Genomic DNA, 23315 nt, shown 5'->3' on the forward strand with positions numbered 1-23315 from the left:
TATATATATATATATATATCTCACAATATCATTTACAGTCATCTAACCTATTTAAAACAAGGTATAAATTAAAAATATAGTCATACAATAAAATACTATCATTAGTCATTAAAGGTTTTTTTCACTGACTAAAAAACATCCATTATATATTGGCTTTTAAAAGTACTTTATAAAAAAGTATGTATGATATGACTCCACTTCTCTAAAATTTCATATGTAAGATATACACATATGAACACACAGGAAATATGTCACCAAAATATTAACAGTGGTTAGCTTTATAAGGTAGAATTTTATTATATTTTATATTGTTTAACTATGCCACAGTACTATGTATTATTCTTACAGTAAAAATGATTATGCCTATTTACATTTTGAAAAAAATAAAAACACTTTTTAAACTAATCTTTTTAGGCTACATTAGCTACTTCTTAGAATGACAAAATAATCTATGATTAAATCCAATAAAAATATATTTTAAGAATCCAACTTGAAATCCTAAAAAAAAATATTAAAATGTTAACATTTCAAAAAAATAACACCATATATATTACTCACTGTCTCTTCACCTTCAGCAACTTCTGAATATGGCAAGATCTAAAAAAGAAACAAATTTTCTCAGGAGTGATTTAATCTCATACACCAGAATCTGAATCTAGACAGCACCCACAGTTGAGTAAATGAATTAAGAGGTGCATTAATCTTTAAGTAGCAAAAAAAGAAAGAAGAAAGAAAGAGAGAGAGAGAGAGAGAGAGAGAGAGAGAGAGAAAAGCAAAGAAAAGAAAGAAAGAAAAGAGTGCAATATTAAGCTTACACCAGAAACTAAATCCTTAAAAAAAAAAAAAAATCCTGAGGCTTTAGGAAATTAGTCAATCTTCTAAGAAGTTCTCTCTGGAATGTTCTTTGTTTTTTCACAGACCTTCATTACAAAGCATTGCCATCTGTATGTTCGGACATTATTGCAAATTAAGTTCTTGTTATAGAATTTTATTAACAAAGGAAGGGCTTTAGTTTGTTTTACAAAACATTATGTAACGAAGAGCACTCAGCAGTTTTCCTCAGAAACAAGATTCCACATCAATTTGCCTAATTTTTCAATGGTACCATCTTCCTAAACCCTTTAGTCATCTGAAACTCTTTTTCCCTTACATCTGAACAAGTCATTAAGTTCTGATGATTTTTACCTAGACAATGTCTTTCTCACACCAAGCCCTTTCTTTCAATTTCTATTAATACAATGTAGGGCCAGATCCACTTATCTCATTTATCAAATTTTGCATCTATCTCCCTTTCAATAGATATTCCTGCATTCAATCTCACTTCATTCATTTACTATGTTAGGTACTAAAATTCACAAACATGATAAAGACATGTTTCCTACTGTCAAGACAATCACCATATATTGAAGACTATATGTATTGTGTAGTAATTTATTTGACAAGTTATCTCCAGTCTACCTAAATTACTCATTCTTGAAGCTAGCCTCATAATTAGCAAGTAATTTAACTTCTGTGAAGTTAATTTTTTCCTCTATGAATACATAATTATTAAAACTTACAATTTTCCAGACTTTGCTTTATAGATTTTTTTTTTTTGGTTAATCCTCACCTGAGGATATTTTCCCATTGATATTTTCGAGAGAGTGGAAGGGAAGGATAGAGACAGAGACAGAGAGAGAGAAACATCAATGTGAGAGAGACACATTGATTGGTTGCCTCCTGCACGTGGCCCAACCAGGGCCAGGAATAGAGCCTGCAACCAAGGTTCATGCCCTTGACCAGAATCAAACCCAAGACCCTTCAGTCCATGGGCTGACACTCAATCCATTGAACCAATCTGGCTAGGGCTGCTTTATAGATTTTTTTTTTAAAGCAATATATAGACGTAAGGCAAAATTACTTAGTAGTAAAACAAATGACAAAGACTACGGATGGAGAAGGGAATGATTAATTTACCAACTATGACTTTAGCCATGTTGCTCCTCTTTAACTTAAAAACATCGATAGCACCCATTACTTAGAAAATAAGCTCCAAACACCGATATTTAAATTTTCTACAATTATTCACTCCACAGAAATGTTTTGATCTCCTATGAAATAGCCTTGCACTCCACAGCTCCACTTATGTAAATTCTATCTAGGAAAATTGATTGCTCGGAGTGATCTGCAATTTTGTACCTGTTTTCTTTTTGCTTCCCTGCTCAATAGCTCGAAAGTTCTCTGACCCTGAAGGCTCAACTCAAATAGCCAATTCTGCTACCAAACTTCAAGCTAAAGTTATCTTTCCCCAACTCTGGCCTTAAAATATCAACTTGTTTGTTTTTACAATTCATAGTTATCTTATAGTATTTTCTCTGTTGCTATCATAAAAAATTAAACTGTTATTTAACTTTTTCCTGGTATTATAATGGTCTAGTACAGTTCTGTCAAATAGAACTTTCTGCAATGATGAAAATATTCTGCTGGTATATCTATGCTAATCAATAGATATAGCTACATATAGCTATTAAATTGTTGAAATGTAGCAAGTGAGACTGAGAGATTAAATATTTAACTTAATCACTTTAAATGTAAATTTGCCATAAATAGTTGCCCTATTGGACAGCTCAGGTCTAGTACAACCTTACCTTTCCCCAGCTCAACTTAATTGACCACTCTCTATCTAGCATTTGCCACTACTGGCCACTCCTTTTCTCAAAACTCTCTTCCCTTTCCTAGTTTTCCAGCTATTTTCTCTGCTTTCTCTTCTTCCCTCTCTCTGCTTGGCTCCCTTCCTTTTCTGCCCGCTTAAGATAGTTATTTCCCTAGGCTGCACTCTGGAATCTCTCCTGTCCTCATTCAATATGCTTTCCCTGACTTGATTTTTAAATGGGCTCTATTCCCTGACAATTCCCCAAATTAGTTTCCCACCTACCCTCTCCTGAGCTCCAACCCCTTAAGACCATCCCAATCACCTTCCCAGTACATTCATTCTTCTTACCCCAGATAAAATATCACATCCTTGGTTAAGATCTTTCCTAACTTCCCATGTCAAGCATAACAAAGGGATACTATATCCCAGCCAGGCAGAAAAAGGGATATTCCATCTGATTGTCACTGCATCCTTCTATCAGGCAGAACTGCAGAAAGGAGCTCCACATGTTTCTAAGGACATTGCCCCTGTACCTCCGTCTTCCTGACTAAGGAGGTGGAAAGACCTCTCACTCACCTTTACCCCAAATCTCAACACTTACAGCCCAATCGCCAATCTGCCTAACAGACCTGTGAGTTCCACACTTGGCTCTTTTCTCTGCCTAGAAAACTACATTTAGGACTCTGTTCAAAAGTCACTTCATCAGAAGACTTCCATGATATTCCTAGAAAACAACAACATCCATCCCCTATGCCAGTACTCTTTCCCCTGCTTTATTTTTCATCACAACAATCATCACATAACATCTATATATATAAAAGCCCAATGACAAAATGGTGGAACAACCAGAATGATAAGTCGAGCAGTCGCTATGATGCGAACTGACCACCAGAGGGCAGAAGCTCAATGCAGGAGCTGCTCCCTGGTGGTCAGTGTGCTCCCACAATGGGAGTGCCATTTGGCTGACCTGGATGAGTGGTGCTCCCACAGCAGGAGCAGCCGCTCAGAGGGCGGGTCCACAGCCGTTCAGCTGACTGGGATGAGCGGCTGAGCAGCGCTCCCACAGCAGCCCATCCCCGAAGGCCACGCCCTTCACCAGTGCACGAATCCATGCACTGGGCCTCGAGTAGTATATAATTATGTATTTTTTTCTTCTTCCACTAGAATGTTAGTTTCACTGGAGTAGGAACTTTGTTTTGTTCACTGTTGTACTGCTTAAAACTAGAACAGAACCTGACACATGGTAGACACTCAATAAATACTGAATAAATGCATAAATGAAAAGGGCATAATCATTATTATAATCCTAATATCTAGCAAAGAATTTTTTACATGTAGCTTGCTGAGTTACTTGTTTACTAAATGAATTAGCTTAAATTCTCTACAGCAAAAAACAATCTTATTCAGCTTTGTACTTTACAAAACTTAACATTCTGCACACTTAATATGGATACACAAAGAACTAATATGAATTACAATCATGAAATCTCTCTACAAGATTCCCTGGGTAAACAAATAAATATCTTAAATTTAATTTTCTTATTTGTTCATGAGAACTGTCCTAAAATTATTATACTAAAAATTCAACATAGAAAAGTGCCTCAATGCTAAAAATATCCTTAGTTGTGCTTACAGCATATTCACATTTTCTTCAACTATCAGTCTTGGTTATCATCATATGCCCAAATTCCAATGTTAGGAATTCCCCCATCCTTTCTCTTAAATAATTCTGTCCTTTATAAATAACATTCTTACAGATTCACCATTGGTTTTTGGTAATGGAACAGAAATTGTATTTCTTTCAGTACTAATGGTCTCTTGCCATGATTACATCAACCTCCTTCATCTAGGTCTTCATATACAAGGAAAGTTCAAAATCAATCAATATGTCAATTATAACTAATGCCGTGCATCTGGTGAGACTGCTGGTGAAGTTTGTGGTTATGAAATCAGGGGGAAAAAGTGATTGTCTACTAAAAAAATAAACCCATAATCATGGCCTTTGACCTTACTAACATTCTCCTCTATATCCAACCTAACCATCCATGGTTACCTGAAAATGTTATGAATGAACAGAAACCATGTTATCACATCACAATCATGCCAGGTTAGGTATGAAACTAGTTCTATGAGATAGCTCATGTATATAAATATTTCAGTGTATGATGCTTGCTCTTATGACCTATTTAAATTATTTTTATTTTGAGTCTGAAATAAGAGCTTATGTTACTTGGAATTTCACTGTGGCCAATTCTTCATACAGATGCATGAGCCTATATCCTATATTTAATCATGACCAGGATCTGAATTAAGACATAAGGACTAGTACAGCATAGGGAATATTGTCAATTAGCTATACTAATAAAAGGGTAATACGCTAATTAAACCCGGTCAACCGGACATCTTCCGGTCATCCGGTCCTCCTTCCAGACAAAGCCACGGTGGCAGGGGCCAAGGCAGAGGCGGTTAGGGGCAATCAGGCCGGCAGGGGAACAGTTAGAGGCGATCAGGCTGGCAGGGGAGGGCAGTTAGGTGCAATCAGGCCGGCAGGGGAGGGCAGTTAGGGGCGATCAGGCCAGCAGACAGAGGGGTTAGGGACGATCAGGCAGGCAGGCAGAGTGGTTAGGGCGATTAGGCAGGCAGGCAGGTGAATGGTCCTGGACTGGAGAGGGTGCAGGCCAGGAAGAGGGACCCCCCCCCCCCCCCGCCGCCAATGCACAAATTTCGTGCACCAGGCCTCTAGTATTTTAATAACTATGTATGGTGTCAGGTGGGTACTAGACTTATCAGGGGATCACTTTATAAGTTACATAAATATCTAAGCATGATGCTGTACAGCTAAAACTAATATAATATTGAATGTCAACTATAATTGAAAGGTAATTTTAAAAAAGACTTAAGGACTACATAGCAAATACTTTCCTTCTAGAATTCTATTCTATTTCTAACATATGACTGATTGGTATATCATGGTGTTCAGTAGCAAGCCACAGACAAGATTGTGAATAATATTACGGAAATATCAACCTCCATGATTCATAGTATCTACCACACATAAAAATGCAGTTAGCAACGGCTCTTCATGTGTCAGCAACTACATGGTGCCTAAATGCCGAAATATTCACCCCAGATAAAAAAGTCAAAATTAGTTACAGGTGAACAAAGCTTTGGGTTAAATAAAATAAATCATGTACTACATACTTTTCAAAGTATACATTAGGCAATGTATGTAAAAACTTTAAAGGAATGTTTAAAAAAGGCTAGGTATAAAACATATCCGTTTATACATAAACATATTAGCCTTTGCATTCAATGACAAGAATAACAGAATTAGAGTATCTGTATTGAAACCTTAACATACCCACTGACTAGCAAGGTGATCTTAGGAAAATTATAACCTTCAGAGCCTCAGTTTCTTCATCTCTTAAAGCAGAGACAGTAATATATATTATATACCTCACAGTATTATGGAGACGATAAATGAGAAGGTCAGGACTCATAAAAATTGTGCAAAAAAAATTGTTTTCTCTCCACACAAATACAGTAGCCCAAACACAACCATGACAGAGGAACATCATCAATTGGCTGCCTCCTGCACAGCCCCTATTGGGGATCGAGCCTGCAACCAGGGCATGTGACCTGACCAGCAATCAAACCAGCAACCTCCTGGTTCCTGGGTCGACGCTCAACCTGAGCCAAACCAGCGGGGCCATAATAGAAATTTAATAAATGTTAGTTGTTACTCATTTCCTCTAGTTTTACTTTCTACTAATTCCCCTAAAGTAGTAAACAATATTCCCTGTAAGACTCAAAAACCTGCTCTGAACATAATATAGTAAAAAACCTAGCAACATAGCTGTATACTCACTGAAGGTAGGTTAGTTTGCTAAACTCAATAAGTGTTTGACCAAAATTAAAGTTTATGTGTACATGTACATGTGTATACATTATATTAATGTGCATGTACATACATTAATATAAATCCATATACATATACACATACACACTAAAAAGTTCATTCTCTCTCCCAATCTCTTTCTTGCTCCATTGCTGCTGTTTTCACTTTAAATTTATATTAAATTATAAATTTACAGTAGGGGACTTCTGAAATCGCCATAAGTTAATGAAAACCTACTAAAGTGATCTTGGGTCTGGATAAAAATCCTTCCTTGCTCTCCCATCACAGTTGGTAGGTATAGATTTTCTCTAACTTTAAATCAAATTTATCTTCATGTATCTCCAACATGATAAAACCCCAATCCTTTGCATAAAACCTCTTTCTGAGGTTTATGGGACTCCCATGTTATTTTATTTTTAAGTAGGAAGAAATTTATGTTAAGATTCTTAATGCACGTACAGTGGGGCCTTGACTTACCAGTTTAATTCATTCCGAGACCGAGCTCGTTAAGGAGCTTGTTAACTCAAATTACTCTATCAACTCAATTGCAAAAAAAGTCAGTTTTCCTCCTCAAGTCTAGTTTAGCAAAAAAAGAAATCTACTGGGTAAATGGCATGACCTATTTACTTGGGAGATAGTTACCTTAATAGTTCTACTTTTAGCCGAAGCCAGTTTGGCTCGGTGGGTGGAGCGTCGGCCTGCGGACTGAAGGGTCCCGGGTTCGATTCCGATCGAGGGCATGTGCCTGGGATGCGGGCACATCCCCAGTGGGGGATGTGCAGGAGGCAGCTGATCGATGTTTCTCTCTCATCGATGTTTCTAACTCTCTATCTCTCTCCCTTCCTCTGTAAAAAATCAATAAAATACATTTAAAAAAAATAGTTCTACTTTTGACCTTTAAATTGTGGGCATGTGACAGCGGGCAAGGATCTTATATTAATGAACTGCCCAATATAGCTACTGTTCTTTTGAATCCTTAGTCCATTTTCAGCCACCACCTTAGCCATTCTTCATGCTGGGAACACAAAGCCAAAAAAGAAAGTAATCGATTTCTTTTTGCAAATGGGAACTGAGTCACTTATAAGTAACTAACACCCTCCCTAAAGCCATGCCTAGTGATGGATGGATGGGGAGCAACCCTTGAGTAGAAGAGAGTATAGTACCACAGATGGAGGAAGGTAAGGGAGGTGGAGGTAGGAAGTAAGATTGGGAGCCATTGTTCTATGCCCTTTTCTCTTTGCAATAATGGATAGATCACTGTCCTTCTTGTCTTTACCACCAGGGCAGAAGAAGATTTTCAACCAACCAGAGGCATTAAACACAGTTCTAAAGACTTTTGTTTTTAAACTGTGCACATGTACAGTTGCAGTATGCACATACATGCCAATGAAGAAACTGACCACTACCTTCCACTGCCCTTTCCCCCAAATGAATTGAATATAAATAAGGAGGCAGCTTGTGGAAAAGAACTATGGCCCACAGCACAAATACAAAAAGTTCTCTAAGAAACAGAACTTAAGAATGGAAGGGGCAAATGAGGAATGATGAAGCAACAATTTTAACAAGAGTTCTCTACCCTAACACATGTATTCCCTAGGTTGAACAAAAGAGTCTCTGTGTCCCTCCCTTTTTATCTGGGACAGCATGAGACAAGGCAGTTAATATTCCCAGGAGAATATTATTTCCAAGAAAGTATAAGCTCACAAACAAAAATAATGTCCTACGGAGCTCAAGTGCTGTGAAAGAAAACAAACTGAAAAATCTTGGTAGAAGAAGCAAAAATTAGTGAACTAAGTTTAAAATAACCATAATAAAGACATGGAAAAATATTGTAAAAATAAAGCAGAACCAAGCAATCATAAAGAAAACAGCTAGCAATACCGGCTATAAGATAGCATGGTAAAATAAAGTATTCAGCAGGTTTCAACAACAACAAAAAGACACAATAATAAATTCCAGCTGGAATAATAATAAAAGAATTCAACAAGAAAGCATAAGGAGAAAAAAGATGGAAAATATTAAAAAAAACTTAAGAGAGATGTAAGATAGAAGCAAAAGTGCCACATTCACAAAATAGAAGACCCCCAAAGAGGACATGATGGGCTTTTAAAAAAACTAGAGGCCCGATGCACGAAATTCGTGCACTGCTGTGTGTGTGTGTGTGTGTGTGTGTGAGAGAGAGAGAGAGAGAGAGAGAGAGAGAGAGAGAGAGAGAGAGAGAGAGAAAGAGAGAAAGAGAGAGAGAGAGAGAGAGAGAGAGAAAGAGAGAGCGCCTGATCACTGTGGGATTGGGCCTATACCAGCAGTCGGACATCCCTCTCACAATCTGGGACTGCTGGCTCCCAACCACTCGCCTGCCTCCCTGCCTGATCACTCCCTAACCGCTCCCCTGCCAGCCTGATCACCCCTAACTGCCCTCCCCTGCCAACCTGGTCGCCCCTAACTGCCCTCCCCTTCAGGCCTGGTCCTCCCCAACTGCCCTCCCCTTCAGGCCTGGTCCCCCCCAACTGCCCTCCCCTGCCGGCCTGGTCGCCCCCAACTGCCCTCCGTGTAGGCCTGGTTGCCCGCAACTGCCCTCCCCTGCTGGCCATCTTGTGGCAGCCATCTTATGACCACATGGGGGCAGCCATATTGTGCAAGGGCATGATGGTCAATTTTCATATTACCTCTTTATTATATAGGATATATTAAATCTTAAATAAATTTGAAACCTACACAAAATGAGTAAATTTCTTGAAAAATATGAAAAGCTATAGACTACCCCAATTCTCTCCCTTAAACATGTGTGGAGAGCTGCTACAGTGTTTGGACAGGTTCAAGCCTTGGACTGAGGAGAGGGCACAGTCCTCTCATGGCCACGTTCAAGTCCCATCTTGGAGGGCAGGGCCCTCCCAGCACAATTATAGCCAACAGCTATAGTTGTAAGCTTGAACCTATGGTCTGAACACGTGGCCCCACGTGCCTGAGTGATGTAGGCTTGATAGAGTTCAGGTGCATGTAGTTGAGTAGGATTGAAACCAACGAGAATGTTGTAAACATCTTGATCACACCCTTACTTTGCCTCGTGGCATCTGCTATAAAATAAAGACACGGCTTGTGGGCGCGGGCGCTGTCCATCAGAGGAGCAGCGTCCCACCGAGACCCAGCTTTCATTCTCTTGTCTGTCTTTTCTAAGCCTTTCAGCTGCCCCCACTCAGGTTCACCCTTGGCTGTGCTGGCGCGGCACAAACATGCATACACAAAACCAAAGACTCAGCTGTGTAGGGATTTTTAAAAAAGAAAAAAATTATTTGTAGATGATATGAATCTGACAAAATAAGTCAGCATTCAACAGATATCTGTTAAATGTCAACATGAAGAAAAAATAACAGCAACAACAAAATTCCTTGAAGGTATAGATCATGTCTTAATGCTGAGTTCAGTTATGAAATAGGCAAATTTTATCTTGGTCACCACTCCCTCATTCCACCGCCATCACCTTCTGGGTCTCTCTTTTCTTAACAATTATTCTTCTAAGTGTTGGTTGCTGAAGATTTAAACAAGCAATTCTCAAACTTTTGTGTTTCCAGATTCCTTTATACTCCTAGAAATTACTGAGGACTCCAAAGAGATGTTATTTATATGGATTATACCTATTTATATTTGCTATATGAGAAAATCACTGACTCATCTATTCACTATCAAGGTCAACATCAAAGATGGTAAGTCATGTTGATAGTATACTCTTGATAATAATGTGATAAAATGGTATTTACCTTTGTGGTATCCTCCCAAAAACCCATAAGCCCAGTCTAATCATGAGAAAAACATCGAACAAATCCCAATTGAGGAACATTGTAAAAAATATCTGATCAGTATTTCTTTCTTTTTCTTTTTTTTATATTTTTTTAATTAAATCTTTATTGTTTAGATTATTACAGTTGTTCCTCTTTTTTCCCCCCATAGCTCCCCTCCACCCGGTTCACACCCCACCCTCCGCCCTCACCCCCTCCCCCACACTGTCCTCACCCGTAGGTGCTCGATTTTTGTCCAGTCTCTTCCCGGATCCTCCACACCCCTTTCCCCCCCCAAGAATAGTCAGTCCACTCCCTTTCTGATCAGTATTTCTTAACACCATCAAGGTCATCAAAAACAAGTAGACCCGAGAAACTATCACAGCCAAGGGGCCCTAAGGAAGCATGCTGACTAAATATAATGTACTATCCTAGATGGGATCCTAGGACAGAAAAAGAATATTAGGTAACAGCTAAGGCAAGCTGAGTCAAGTATGAACTTCAGTTAATATTTCAATATGGAATCATTAATTATATAAAATATAGGCTAATAAGGTAGTAACAGGAAAAACTGGGACAAGGTATATAGCAACTTTGTCTTGAAATAATGTTGATGAGATGCCATAGGAACTTAATTCTTGTTTGTATCAATTAGCCTATGGTAAAACTGGTTTTGTTATACATCATTTTGCTTAAAGTCATGGAAGCTATCAATGATGTTAAGTGAGAATTTACTAAAACTATTCTAAAAAATTAAGTTTATTATATAAAGAAAAAAACACTGTCTAGAAAAAAAATTAAACTAGGAAAATCTGAAAACAAGAATACACAAGCACACATCCATTATTCAGCACAGCAATGACATCATCATGTCTCATACAGCTCTGAAAAAGTGCACTCTACACTCATGAGAGAATGAGAAAAAAGGCAGTTAACAGCAAATACCATCGTATTACTACAAAAATAATTTGGGCCTCATGGATTCTAAGAAAGGGTCTGAAGGAGTTCCATAGTCCTGGGAACAGAATTTGAGACCATCTCCAAGCATAATGGAAACAGAAAAAAATTCTAGCTTGCAATTCTGCTGATGTACTGTGTCAATGGTTATTTCTTTTACTTTTTAAAAAACTAACTCTTTCTCCAACCCAATTCCCAAATGTATTAAAGAGTCCCATCATATTTTTTAGATTACTCAAGCCTCTAGGAAGAACAAGAATACCTCTAACAAGTCGAAAAAAATGAAGATAAAAGAGAGAATTAAGTACTCATACAATAGGAAATATTGAGCAATATTTTCCCACTTGGTTAGTTTAAACATTACAAATATTTAAATACTACTAACTTGTAACTTTCAGATGTTAATATAGCATAAATCATCCCTACCAAATTGTTTTATCATTTTATTAAATGTCTCCCTTTAGAAGGTTAAATGTAAAATGATGGAAAGACAAAATACCTAACCTAATGTAGGCTGGTTGGTTTGCTTGCTTTAAGGTAGAGGCTAGTCAGTCATTCTCTCCAGCTCCCATTTTTCTAAGCCAGTTATAATATTCATTTATATCCCTCTTGAATGAACAGATCTAGGCAATGGTCATCAATGGCTGCTATTATCACAAGAAGAGAGACAGACTAATTATGTCTCCTGATGATAATACACACACCATCAATGAAGTATTATTGTAAAAAAAAAAAAGCGAACCTGAATCTGAGCAAGTGTCTAATCTGAATGACCAATTTGCAATAAAGATAACTGACTGAAGAACACATTAAACAATCACCATGGGAAAAATCCAGATTGTGGGAAACTCTACAGGACAGACTACTTCATTTCCTCAATATATTGAAAGGAAAAATTAAAAACGAATAGGAGGCCCAGCTGGAGTGGCTCAGTGGCTGAGTGTGGACTTATGAACCAGGAGATCATGGTTCATTTCCCCATCAGGGCACATGCCGGGGTTGCGGGCTTGACCCCTAGTGGGGAAGCATGCAGGAGGCAGCCGATCAATGATTCTCTCTCATCATTGATGTTTCTATCTCTCCCTCTCCCTTCCTCTCTGAAATCAATAAAAATACATATTTTTTAAAAATCATTTATATAATCAATTTTAATACAACAAAAAATTTTGACCTCTACTATAGCTTATAAAGCAGTTTCCTCTGGTAAGAGAAATAATATATAAAATATTCAAACATTTAATGACTTTCCTTAAGGAACATATTCAATTTTTTTTAATCTAAAAGGATATTTCAGTTTAGTCTACCTCAATTTATTAATAGAAAGTTGACTCCTATACTTTAAGCATTTCTTAGTGGTTTATTTCTAAAGTGATATAAATTCTGGACCTTTACAAAATGTTTTAAGACATATTAAATGTACATTGTGTTCTGAAGTATATTTAGTACCTCATATAAAGAGATTCAATCCATATTTTTCAATATTTACCACCTAAGACTAACAACACTAAAACAAAAATTGAACTATAGGCAACTAGAATAATGAATACATTTTTAAAAACTAGAAATATTGCCCGGCATGGCTCAATGGTTGAGCATCGACCCATGAACCAAGAGGTCATTGGTTCGATTCCCTGAAGAAACTTAAAGAACAAATATAAAAAATTGCTCTCATTGCTTTTTAAATAGCTTGCTCCAACCTCTCAACAGCAACAGAATTTAGCATAAAAATGGTTAAAACTTCATTAATACACTACAGGTATTCAGCTATAGAATTTAATACTACCTACTTAGATACATATTTTAACAGGTAACAATAAATTTAAAGCAATTCTATTCAGAAAGACAGATATGTAGTGAATACCCTAGTGGCAAAGTAAAGTATTCAGAGACAGATAGTTCCACCGCTTAAGCTATGAGTTCTTAGGGAGATAATAAACTTCCCTGATCTATTTGCCTACCTACAAAAGTGAGGACAGACAAATATCTACCTTTAACGGCTGTTATGAGGATAGTCTGACAAAGTACAGACTTAGAAAATAGCTACTGTTGCTATTTCTAGCATTTTTATTATCACTAAAAGATTTAAAATACTTCAACTAAAATGACTTATGAAAGACCATTAGCTTTAAATAAGATGCTACTTATGGAAAAGTATACACCATATTTTAAGACAGGACCCTTAATTTTAACTTTGTTTCTGAAATTATAGTGAAAATAAAATAACTTACCATCAGTTTTCCATTTATAAGCATCATGACAATTACCTTCACAAATCAAGCTTTTTCCATGTCCATTTTATTCTCTATTAACAAGTCATCATTTTAAAGTTTAACTATTTTTTGACCACTTAAGAAAGTAAACAAGTTTGAAGTAGAAATTCAAGAAAGGTTGGGACCAAATTAATACAGGTAAGCAAAATTGCATTTTGCTGTCAATCATTAGACTGTCCTACATTTGAGCCTGAACAAAGGACATTCACCAAGTTAAAATTTACAAGCCTCTCAATATACTAGTGACTCTCAACTCCATAGCAATGTGAAAGATAGACAATTTGACCTTCACATTATTCCAACAATACAAATTTGTCAAAGAATCTTCCACCTAACAAATCAGCTCCCAAACTGACAGTTTATATAGTTACCACCCTTACTTTAGGTAATAGAAACATTCCTAATAAAGAGTGTATAAATCAGTATTTAATGGGATCTGTCAAAATGCTGCAGGAGAATTGAAAATGAAATTATCATGGGACAACATTTTTTTTGTACAATGACAAATCATCATTTAATATACCCTCCTGGTGGATTTTATTTTTCACTTATTGGTAAGGTATACTTAACCACTATTCCTACTAATTTTATTTCAGAATACAATTCAATCACAATCACAAGGCAGCAATGTTTATTAAATCTTCAGACTTTTATAGAAAGAATATACGTGGCAGCTACTCTTAATTCTTAATTATTTTAACTGTTTTACTCCCTCTGCCTGCTCGTAAGTTCACATGATGTGAGATTTGGAGGCATTTAATTTCCTCAACGTAGTATAATTCTCTTGACTTCCCTAAGGCAGAAAGTTTTGAGGAAAACATAAACACAAACTATGACATCAGTATATCTTACACTATACCACTAGAAAGGGGAAAAAGGGAGGAGATGGGGCAAAAAAAATCAGAAAACTGACTAGGTTGTGCTCCAAAAGAATTTAAACTATCTGTAACTTTCATATCAACAGAGGAGTTAAAGTATTGTTTTTTAAAGCTTGTTTGAAATACATTTTTAAAATAAAATCATAACTTAAATCAAACACTTCATAGCTGTAGATGATAGTACCTTATTATGCTATATTTGAACCACTCACCGAAATTCGGTCAGGTTCTCCATCTGCCAAACCTGCCTCCATAGTGAAAGAAGATAGGTTTATGCTTCTCTTTCCACTAAGGTTTATTCATCCCGTGAATCTGGAAATTCTAGAAAAAGAAAATAATATGTATTAGGAGTAATAAAAATGTGACAAGTGGAAAATTAAATATGTTAAATAACATTAAATATGTTAGAAGGGAGAAATCATTTTAGGTGAGGTTACTGAGAAATCCAATAATGGAAAAAAAAAAAAAAACCCACAGATTTTGACATAGCTTGAAAAATGGTAAAGGTTCAGAGAAAAATGTTAGAAGAACATATTCCAAGTGAGGAGAAATAGCAAGAACAGGGTTAAAGACATGAGACTGTTCAAAATTTGAAAAGATATTTAAATCTTCTTTTAATTAATGAAATAATATTAGATATCAGTTTTTTCGTTATTACACTAGCAAAAACTAAAGAATGTGCTAATATCCAACATTGGTGAACATGTAGGAAAACAGGTATTCTCATATATTTTTGTGATAAGAATATACATCATAACTTTTTTTTTAAGGACAACTTAAAATACAAATGATTCCATCCAACAATTTCAAAGCTAGGGATTATTTCATATATATACTTCTACAAATGCATAAAGATATATAAATAAACACATCCAACAAAGTAATAGATATGATGAAAAAACTGGAAACAATGTCCATCAGCGGAGTTTGCTTAAACTAGATTACAGACATAAAATGAAATATCATACATTTTAAAAAATGATATAGCTCTAGACATACTAAACTGTAAAGAAGACCATGACACATGAGGTGGAAAAGCAAATGATAGAACGTAAAATACTCTGTGTGTTTCTATATTTTTAAATTTTTATAATGAACTTGTATTACTTTTGTACTTATTTTTATTTTGAAAGTCTTAGAAAGAGTATCTTCACCACAGGTCTTTTTCTTTTGTACGTTTAAACTAACAAAAACTCCAAGCAGATCTCCTATAGTAACTACATGTATTTAGAAGTCTCTAATAACCTCTCTAATAATTCTTCCTTAAAACAGCTAACATAACAAAACTCAACAAATCAGTAGACTTCTTGTCATTTCTTGGAGTTCCAAAAACACTTCTTTTTTTCTGCAAGTATAAAAGTCTGTACTGACATATAAATGCTGGGGAAAATATATTTCTTTAAAATATATTTTTATTGATTTCAGAGAGAGGAGCGGAGAGGGAGAGACAGGAACATCAATGATGAGAGAGAATCATCAACCAGCTGCCTCCTGCATGCCACCTACTGGAGATCAAGCCCGCAACCCGATATGTGCCCTGACAGGGAATGGAACCATGATCTCCTGGATCATGGGTCAATGCTCAACCACTGAGCCACACTGGCCAGGCTGAAAATACTTTTTAATTGGGCTTTAAGGGATATCATTTGGTTTCTTCGATATAACCAATATATGCCCAAGCCATGCTGACTTTTAACTTATGAATCTTACATACACTTCCTCACTCTATGTATTACAACGCATTGTAATTATTTGTTCTCATGATCCAATTCTCTTCAAGGACACAGTGTTTAATGATCTGACTATCCAGCACTAGTTCATGGTAGACATTTAATAAACACTTGTTGCACTGAATTAATTCTGTCAACTCAGTTAGCTATATGAATAAATAAAATAATCCAAAATAGCAGATGACACAAAAATTATATAGCTATTGCTATAATCCAAGCAATGGAAGCTTGTACCAGAATAGTAGCAGGGGATGTGGAGAATAGTGTCAAATTCTTTAAATACCTTGAATATAAGTCAGAAAACATTTGTCAATGAACCAGATGTAGATGTGAATTTTAAAAGAGTTGGGAGAGCAGAAACTTAAAGGGTTTTGGCCCTGAACAAATAGAAGAAAGAAATTGCCATTAATAGATATGGAGTACTTTGTGGGAAGAGTTGGAGAGAGAAAGGGATGAATATCAGGACCTCCTTTTGGACATAGACACTTCGAGATATCAATTAGACATCTGAGTAGAAATATCAAGGAAGCAGTTGGATATGCAGATGGGAGGCTTGAGGAGGAGAAGTCAGGCTAGAAATGTGAACTGGGAGTCAGCATATAGATGAAATTTAAAATTGTGAGACCGAAGGAGATCTCCTGGGAATCTGTGTAGTGAGAACAGAGGAGCAAGTTCAGAACCCAGACATACTTCAGTATTAAAGGATCAATATTTATAGAATGAATGAATGAATCACAATTTTTGGTTTTCAAATTTCAAATGACTATATATAATTATGTAAAGAGAGAACTGCTTTATATAAAAAGCAAAGAAACACAAACACAAAGTAAAAATGAAATTATAGCATGACTAATTTTAAAAGAGAGCTGAGAGAGGAAAGAAAAGACCAAATTAAGGACAGGTACCCTAAATTCCTCACCTATGATAAAAGGGAGTGAAGATAGAGAGACACTACTAATATGTCAAGAAACAACTTTTTAGTATTTTCTTTGACGCCAAAGACTAAAACTAAAAATACGTAACAAGAAATCCTAGAAGGAGAGGGTGGGTGATTGGATGCTTAAAATACAGTATAAGCATGCTAATTTCCCCATCATTCAGAGGTGAAAGTCAAAGATGTTTAAGCGATAATAAATATGAGAATAGAAAAGTCTGTTTTTAAGTTAAAACAGTAATTAAAAACAAACTTAATGGCACTTGGTTCTAGGGAGTTGGCTTGAAGAGAAGAAAGGCAGTCTTTTCTGCCATTTTAATTTTTAAAACACTGAACATTACTTCTATAACCAAAAAGAATGTTAAATACACTTTTTGTAAAAGAGTACAGTGTATCACAATCCTAAAGACTTGTTTTTCCCAATTGCCAAGCTAAAACTAGGCCTGCATCCTAATTTAAACATAATTACTAGTTGAATTCAAAGTTTAAAGATGACTATTCCCTCTTTTGTTTTGTTTTTTTTGTTACCAGTACTCTAGCAATTGTTTAGGAACTGGTGCCCCACTATCTGCACTTAAACTTACAAAGTTTGTAGAGAAAGCAATTTTTATAAAAATTATTCTCTTCTCTATTTTGGACACAGATTGTTATTTCAGTCACAGAAAAAAGGAAGGAGCCTCTACTAAGCAAGGCCAACATGCTTAACCCATGCTGTTTAAACCTAACAACCTTATGTTGCTGTATTGGATAATGGCTGCCTCTATATGATTAGTTTATGGCTTCCTATCTCACAGGATGCCCCAGGAGTTTTTTGTTTGTTTGTTTGTTTTGTTAAATACTGATGTAACAAAAATGCTCAAAAGTAAGAGTATTATCAATGAACACACCGCACTTCTAAACTATAACATCTTATCACTGAAAACTGAATTAAATAATCTTAATCTCACTGCCAACTTTACAAAAAAATTAGATTGCAAATAAGAACTTGGTTAAGCTAGTCGAACTAATTTATACTAAGTCAAATTCTAAAGGAAAGAATAATATAGTGAGAAATTAACTATATAACTATGCCAGTTCCTGAAAAGCAAGCTAGCACCAAAATCTTACTCATAAACACTGTGAAAGAAAAAATTTTTCTTTCACAGTGTTTATGAGTAAGATTTTGGTGCTAGCTTGCTTTTCAGGAACTAGCATATTTGTTTTATTAAAGCAGTCTATCTACCCAAATGGCTTTCATCAAAATTATTACAAAACAGTATAGTACACATGCTTCCCAGAGTGTGCTAATATTTAATATTTTGGCACCTATTAATTATGATAAGATTCTCTCCACTCTACAAATAGTAACAACAATGATGATGTTGATAATAATGAAAGACCAGGAGGAAGGCAAAAAGCTGGACACTGATGAGCAAAGGGGAAGTGGGATAGAAATATGCAAGGCACGTTATTCCATGTAGCTATTCAATTTCAGGGCAATGGATGAGAAACATTAATCAGGTAGACAGAAGTAGACTGAACTAATCAACCCAACTATTAGAAGAGGGAAAGGGCACAGTAAGTGACCTAAAGATATAAAGGTGAAAAGAGGCAAGGCAGGGGAATCTAGATGACTCCACTTACCTAGATTTCCCTGGAGCATGTGGGTATGAATAAAAAGCATCATGGCAACAAACGACAATGAAAACACAACAATGCAAAATCTATGGGACACACTGAAAGCAGTCTTGAGAGGGAAGTTCATAGCTCTACATGTCTACCTCAAAAAACAAGAAAATCTTTTAATAAATTATCTAACCCTACAACTCAAAGAGTTAGAAAGAGAGCAACAAGAAAAGCCCAGCATAAGCAGAAGGAAGGAAATTAAGATCAGAGTGGAAATAAATAACATAGAAACAAACAAACAAACAAAAATACAAAAGATCAACAAAACCAAGAGCTGGTTCTTTTGAAAGGATAAACAAGACTGATGAACCTCTAGCCAGGCTCACCAAGAAGCAAAGAGAGAGGACCCAAATAAGCAAAATCAGAAATGAAAGAGGATAGATCCAGGAGAAACCAAGATGGTGGCATAGGTAAACACCGGAAATTGCTGCCTCGCACAACCACTTCAAAAACACAACTAAAAGACAAAACGGACATCATCCAGAACCACAGGAAGGATGACTGAGTGGAAATTCTATAACTAGAAGGAAAGAGAAAAGCACACTGAGATTCAGAGAAGGTGCAGAAGTAAAAGTGCAGAGGTACGGAGGGGCACGCATAAAAGGGCTGGCAACTGAGGACACGGTTGTCTTTTTCAATCGAGAGGGAGTCTCAAGCTCCCGACTGCTCTGAACTCCAGTTCTGGGCAAGTCTCTGGGGACCCAGACTCATACAGGGAGAAACTGGACTGTCTGGCATCGGGCAGAACTCGAGGGCGGCTTTCTCTCAGAGGTGCTTGCAGCGATTACCGGGACACTGAGACGTGGGGCCTCTTAGGGTAGGACTAAAGAGCAGCTATAGCTGCTTGCTCCACCCTGTTGATCCCCTGAGACCCCACCCCAACCAAGCTGTGCGTAGAGGCTTTTGCATATGAAAGGCCTGGCCCTTTGCAATCTGAAAATTACCTAACAAACTGCAGCTGGGTCAGAGAGACCCAGAACTTTCAAAAGAAGGCCCAAGGCCCCACAGCAGCTTGCATTGCTTCACAGCTGGGTCTCATCTGGGCACCTCCAAACCCCAAACAAAGAAGAGGAATCTGCAGATCTCTCCGTACCTCCTACTGGGTAGCCTCAGGCAGAGGCTAAATTAGCACCTCCTTAGAGATCCAAGAGCCAGTGTACCCAGTGGTCAGAGTGGGACCATCCAGATTACAACTCCTCAGATCCATAAGGAACACACTCAGGGGGCAGACTCAGTTAGCACCAAAGCCCCACTGAAGCAAGTCTTGCCCCAGAAGGGTGTCTCCAGCACAGAAGTTCTCCCACTATAGACACAGCTGATTCTCACAGCCAACTGGCCTGGAGGTCAATTCCTCTCAGTGATACCTACAACAATCAAGACTTAATTACAACAAAACTGTGCACAAAGCCCACAAAGGGGTGCACCAAGAGTGTCCACCTCAGGTAATTGGGGAGGCTGAGCCACTGGGCCCTATAGGACACCTAGCACACAAAGCCACTCTACCAACACAGGGAAGCATAAAAAATGCGGAGACAAAGAAACAGGTCACAAATGACAGAAATGGAGGAAAGCAAACTACTGGATATAGAGTTCAAAACCACGGTTATAAGGTTTTTCAAGAATTTTCTAGAAACCGCCGATAAATTTAGTGAGATCCTCGATAAATCTAGTGAGACCCTCAAGGATATGAAAAATGACCAACTAGAAATTAAGCATACACTGACTGAAATAAAGAATATTATACAGAGATCCAACAGCAGACTAGAGGATCGCAAGAATCAAGTCAAAGATCTGAAATACGAAGAAGCAAAAACACCCAACCGGAAAAACAAAAAGAAAAAGAATCCGAAAATATGAAGATAGTGTGAGGAGCCTCTGGGACAACATCAAGCGTACCAACATCGGAATTATGGGGTGCCAGAAGAAGAGAGAGCAAGATATTGAAAACCTATCTGAAGAAATAATGACAGAAAACTTCCGCTACCTGGTGAAAGAAATAGACTTCCAAGTCCAGGAAGCGCAGAGAACCCCAAACAAAAGGAATCCAAAGAGGACCACACCAAGACACATCTTAATTAAAATGCCAAGGGCTAAAGACAAAGAGAGAATCTTAAAAGCAGCAAGAGAAAAACAGTTAGTTACCTACAAGGGAGTACCCATACGACTGTCAGCTGATTTCTCAATAGAAACTACGTAGGCCAGAAGGGAGTGGCAAGAAATATTCAAAGTGATGAATAGCAAGAACCTACAATCAAGATTACTTTACCCAGCAAAGCTATCATTCAGAATTGAAGGTCAGATAAAGAGCTTCACGGATAAGAAAAAGCTAAAGGAGTTCATCACCACCAAACCAGTATTGTATGAAATGCTGAAAGGTATCCTTTAAGAAGAGGAAGAAGAAAAAGGTAAAGATACAAATTATGAACAACAAATACGCATCTATCAACAAGTGAATCTAAAAATCAAGTGAATAAATAATCTGATGAACAGAATAAACTGGTGAATATAATAGAATCAGGGGCACAGAAAGGGAGTGGACTGACAATTCTCAGGGTGAAAGGGGTGTGGGGGTGCAGGAAGAATCTGGAAAAAATCCTACACCTATGAATGAGGACGGGGGGGGGGGGGGCGTGTAAAGGCAGAGGGGGGGGGGGGGACCAGGTGGAGGGGAGCTGTGGGGGGGGGGGGGGAGAGGAACAACTGTAATAATCTGAACAATAAAGATTTAATTAAAAAAAAAAAGAAATGGAAGAGGTGAAGTAACAACCAATCCCACGAAATACAAAGGATTATGAAAAAATACTATGAAAAACTCTATTCCAACAAAATGGACAACCTAGACAAAACGGACATATTCTTAGAAAAATACAAGCTCCTAAAACTCAATCAAGAAGAATCAAAACACCTGAATAGGCCTATAACTGCCGAAGAAATTGAAGCAGTGATCATAAATCTTCCATCACAATAAAGCCCTGGTCCAGATGGCTTTACAGGGGAGTTCTACCAAGCATTCAAAGAACTAAAACCTATCTTCCTCAGACTATTCCAAAAAATTCAAGAGGAAGGAACACTTCCAAGCTCTATCTGTGAAGCCAGCATTACCCTAATTCCAAAACCAGATAAAGACACCACAAAAAAGGAGAACTACAGGCCAATATCCTTGATGAATATAGATGCTAAAATCCTCAACAAAATTCTAGCAAATCGAATTCAGCATTACATTAGAAAGACCATACACCATGACCAAGTGGGATTTATTCCGGGGATGCAAGAATGGTATAATATCTGCAAATCAATAAATGTGATACATCACATAAACAAACCGAGAGACAAAAGTCACATAATCATATCAATCGATGCAGAAAAAGCATTTGACAAAATCCAACACCCTTTCTAGATAAAAACTCTCAGCAAAATGGGAATAGAGGGATCATACCTCAACATAATAAAAGCCTATATGACAAACCTACAGCAACATCATACTCAATGGGCAAAAACTAAACTCATTTCCCCTAAGAACGGGAACAAGGATGCCCACTTTCACCACTCCTGTTCGATATAGTACTGGAAGTAGTAGCCATTGCAATTAGACAAGAAGAATGAATAAAAGGCATACAAATTAGAAAAGAAGTAAAACTGTCCTTATTCGCAGATGACATGATACTATACATAGAAAACCCCAAAGATTCCATCAAAACACTACTAGACGTAATAAATTAATTCGGCAATGTAGCAGGATACAATATTAACACCCAGAAATCTATGGCCTTATTATACACCAATAATGAACTCACAGAATGAGAAACGAAAAAAACAATCCCATTTACCACTGCACCAAAAAAATTAAGATACCTAGAAATAAACTTAGCTAAGGAGGTAAAAAAAAGCTGTACTTGGAAAACTACAGGACATTGAATAAAGAGATAAAGACAAAAACAAATGGAAGAACATACCGTGTTCATGGATTGGTAGAATCAACATCATTAAAATGTTCATACTACCCAAATCAATCTACAGATTCAATGCAATCCTCATTAAAATACCAACGACATATTTCAAAGATCTAGAACAAACTCTACAATAAAAAAAAGACCCTGAATAGCCATAGCAATCCTGAGGAAGAAGAACAAAGTTGGAGGAATCACAATACCAGATATCAAGCTATATTACCAAGCCACGGTTCTCAAAACTGCCTGGTACTGGCACAAGAACAGACATATAGACCAATGGAACAGAACAGAGAACCCAGAAATAGACCCATTATGCTCAATTAATATTTGACAAAGGAGGCAAGAGCATACAATGGAGTCAAGACAGTCTCTTCAATAAATGGTGCTGGGAAATTTGAACACATGCAAAAAAAATGAAACTAGATCATGAACTGACACCATACACAAAAACAATATCAAAATGGCTAAAGGACTTAAATGTAATATGGGAAACCATAAAAATCCTACAAGACTCCAATGGCAGCAAAATTGCAGACATATTCGTAGCATTATCTTTATGGACACAGCTCCTAGGGCAATGGAGACTAAGGAGAAAATAAACAAATGGGACCACATCAAAATAAAAAGC

General features: G+C 37.0%; 1 protein-coding gene across 12 annotated transcripts in view; it reads right to left on the bottom strand.

Moving 5' to 3' along the window:
- Positions 1-23315, bottom strand: part of OSBPL8 (oxysterol binding protein like 8) — a 157190-nt gene that overhangs the window by 92654 nt on the left and 41221 nt on the right. For 4 of the 12 annotated variants that reach the window (XM_023749748.1, XM_023749742.1, XM_023749744.1 and 1 more), the window contains exons 2-3: positions 14621-14729; positions 559-597 (exon numbers count right to left, since the gene is read on the bottom strand). In XM_023749748.1, the coding sequence (XP_023605516.1) occupies positions 559-597; positions 14621-14662 (81 nt within the window). In that variant the 5' untranslated portion in view covers positions 14663-14729. Of the gene's footprint in view, positions 1-558; positions 598-14620; positions 14731-23315 lie in introns of those variants that run through there. The other 8 variants (XM_023749745.1, XM_023749747.1, XM_023749746.1 and 5 more) reach the window with 5 other exon arrangements.

The sequence above is a fragment of the Myotis lucifugus genome, unplaced genomic scaffold (genome assembly GCF_000147115.1).
Source record: "Myotis lucifugus unplaced genomic scaffold, Myoluc2.0 scaffold_9, whole genome shotgun sequence".
In the NCBI taxonomy this organism is placed as follows: Eukaryota; Metazoa; Chordata; class Mammalia; order Chiroptera; family Vespertilionidae; genus Myotis; species Myotis lucifugus.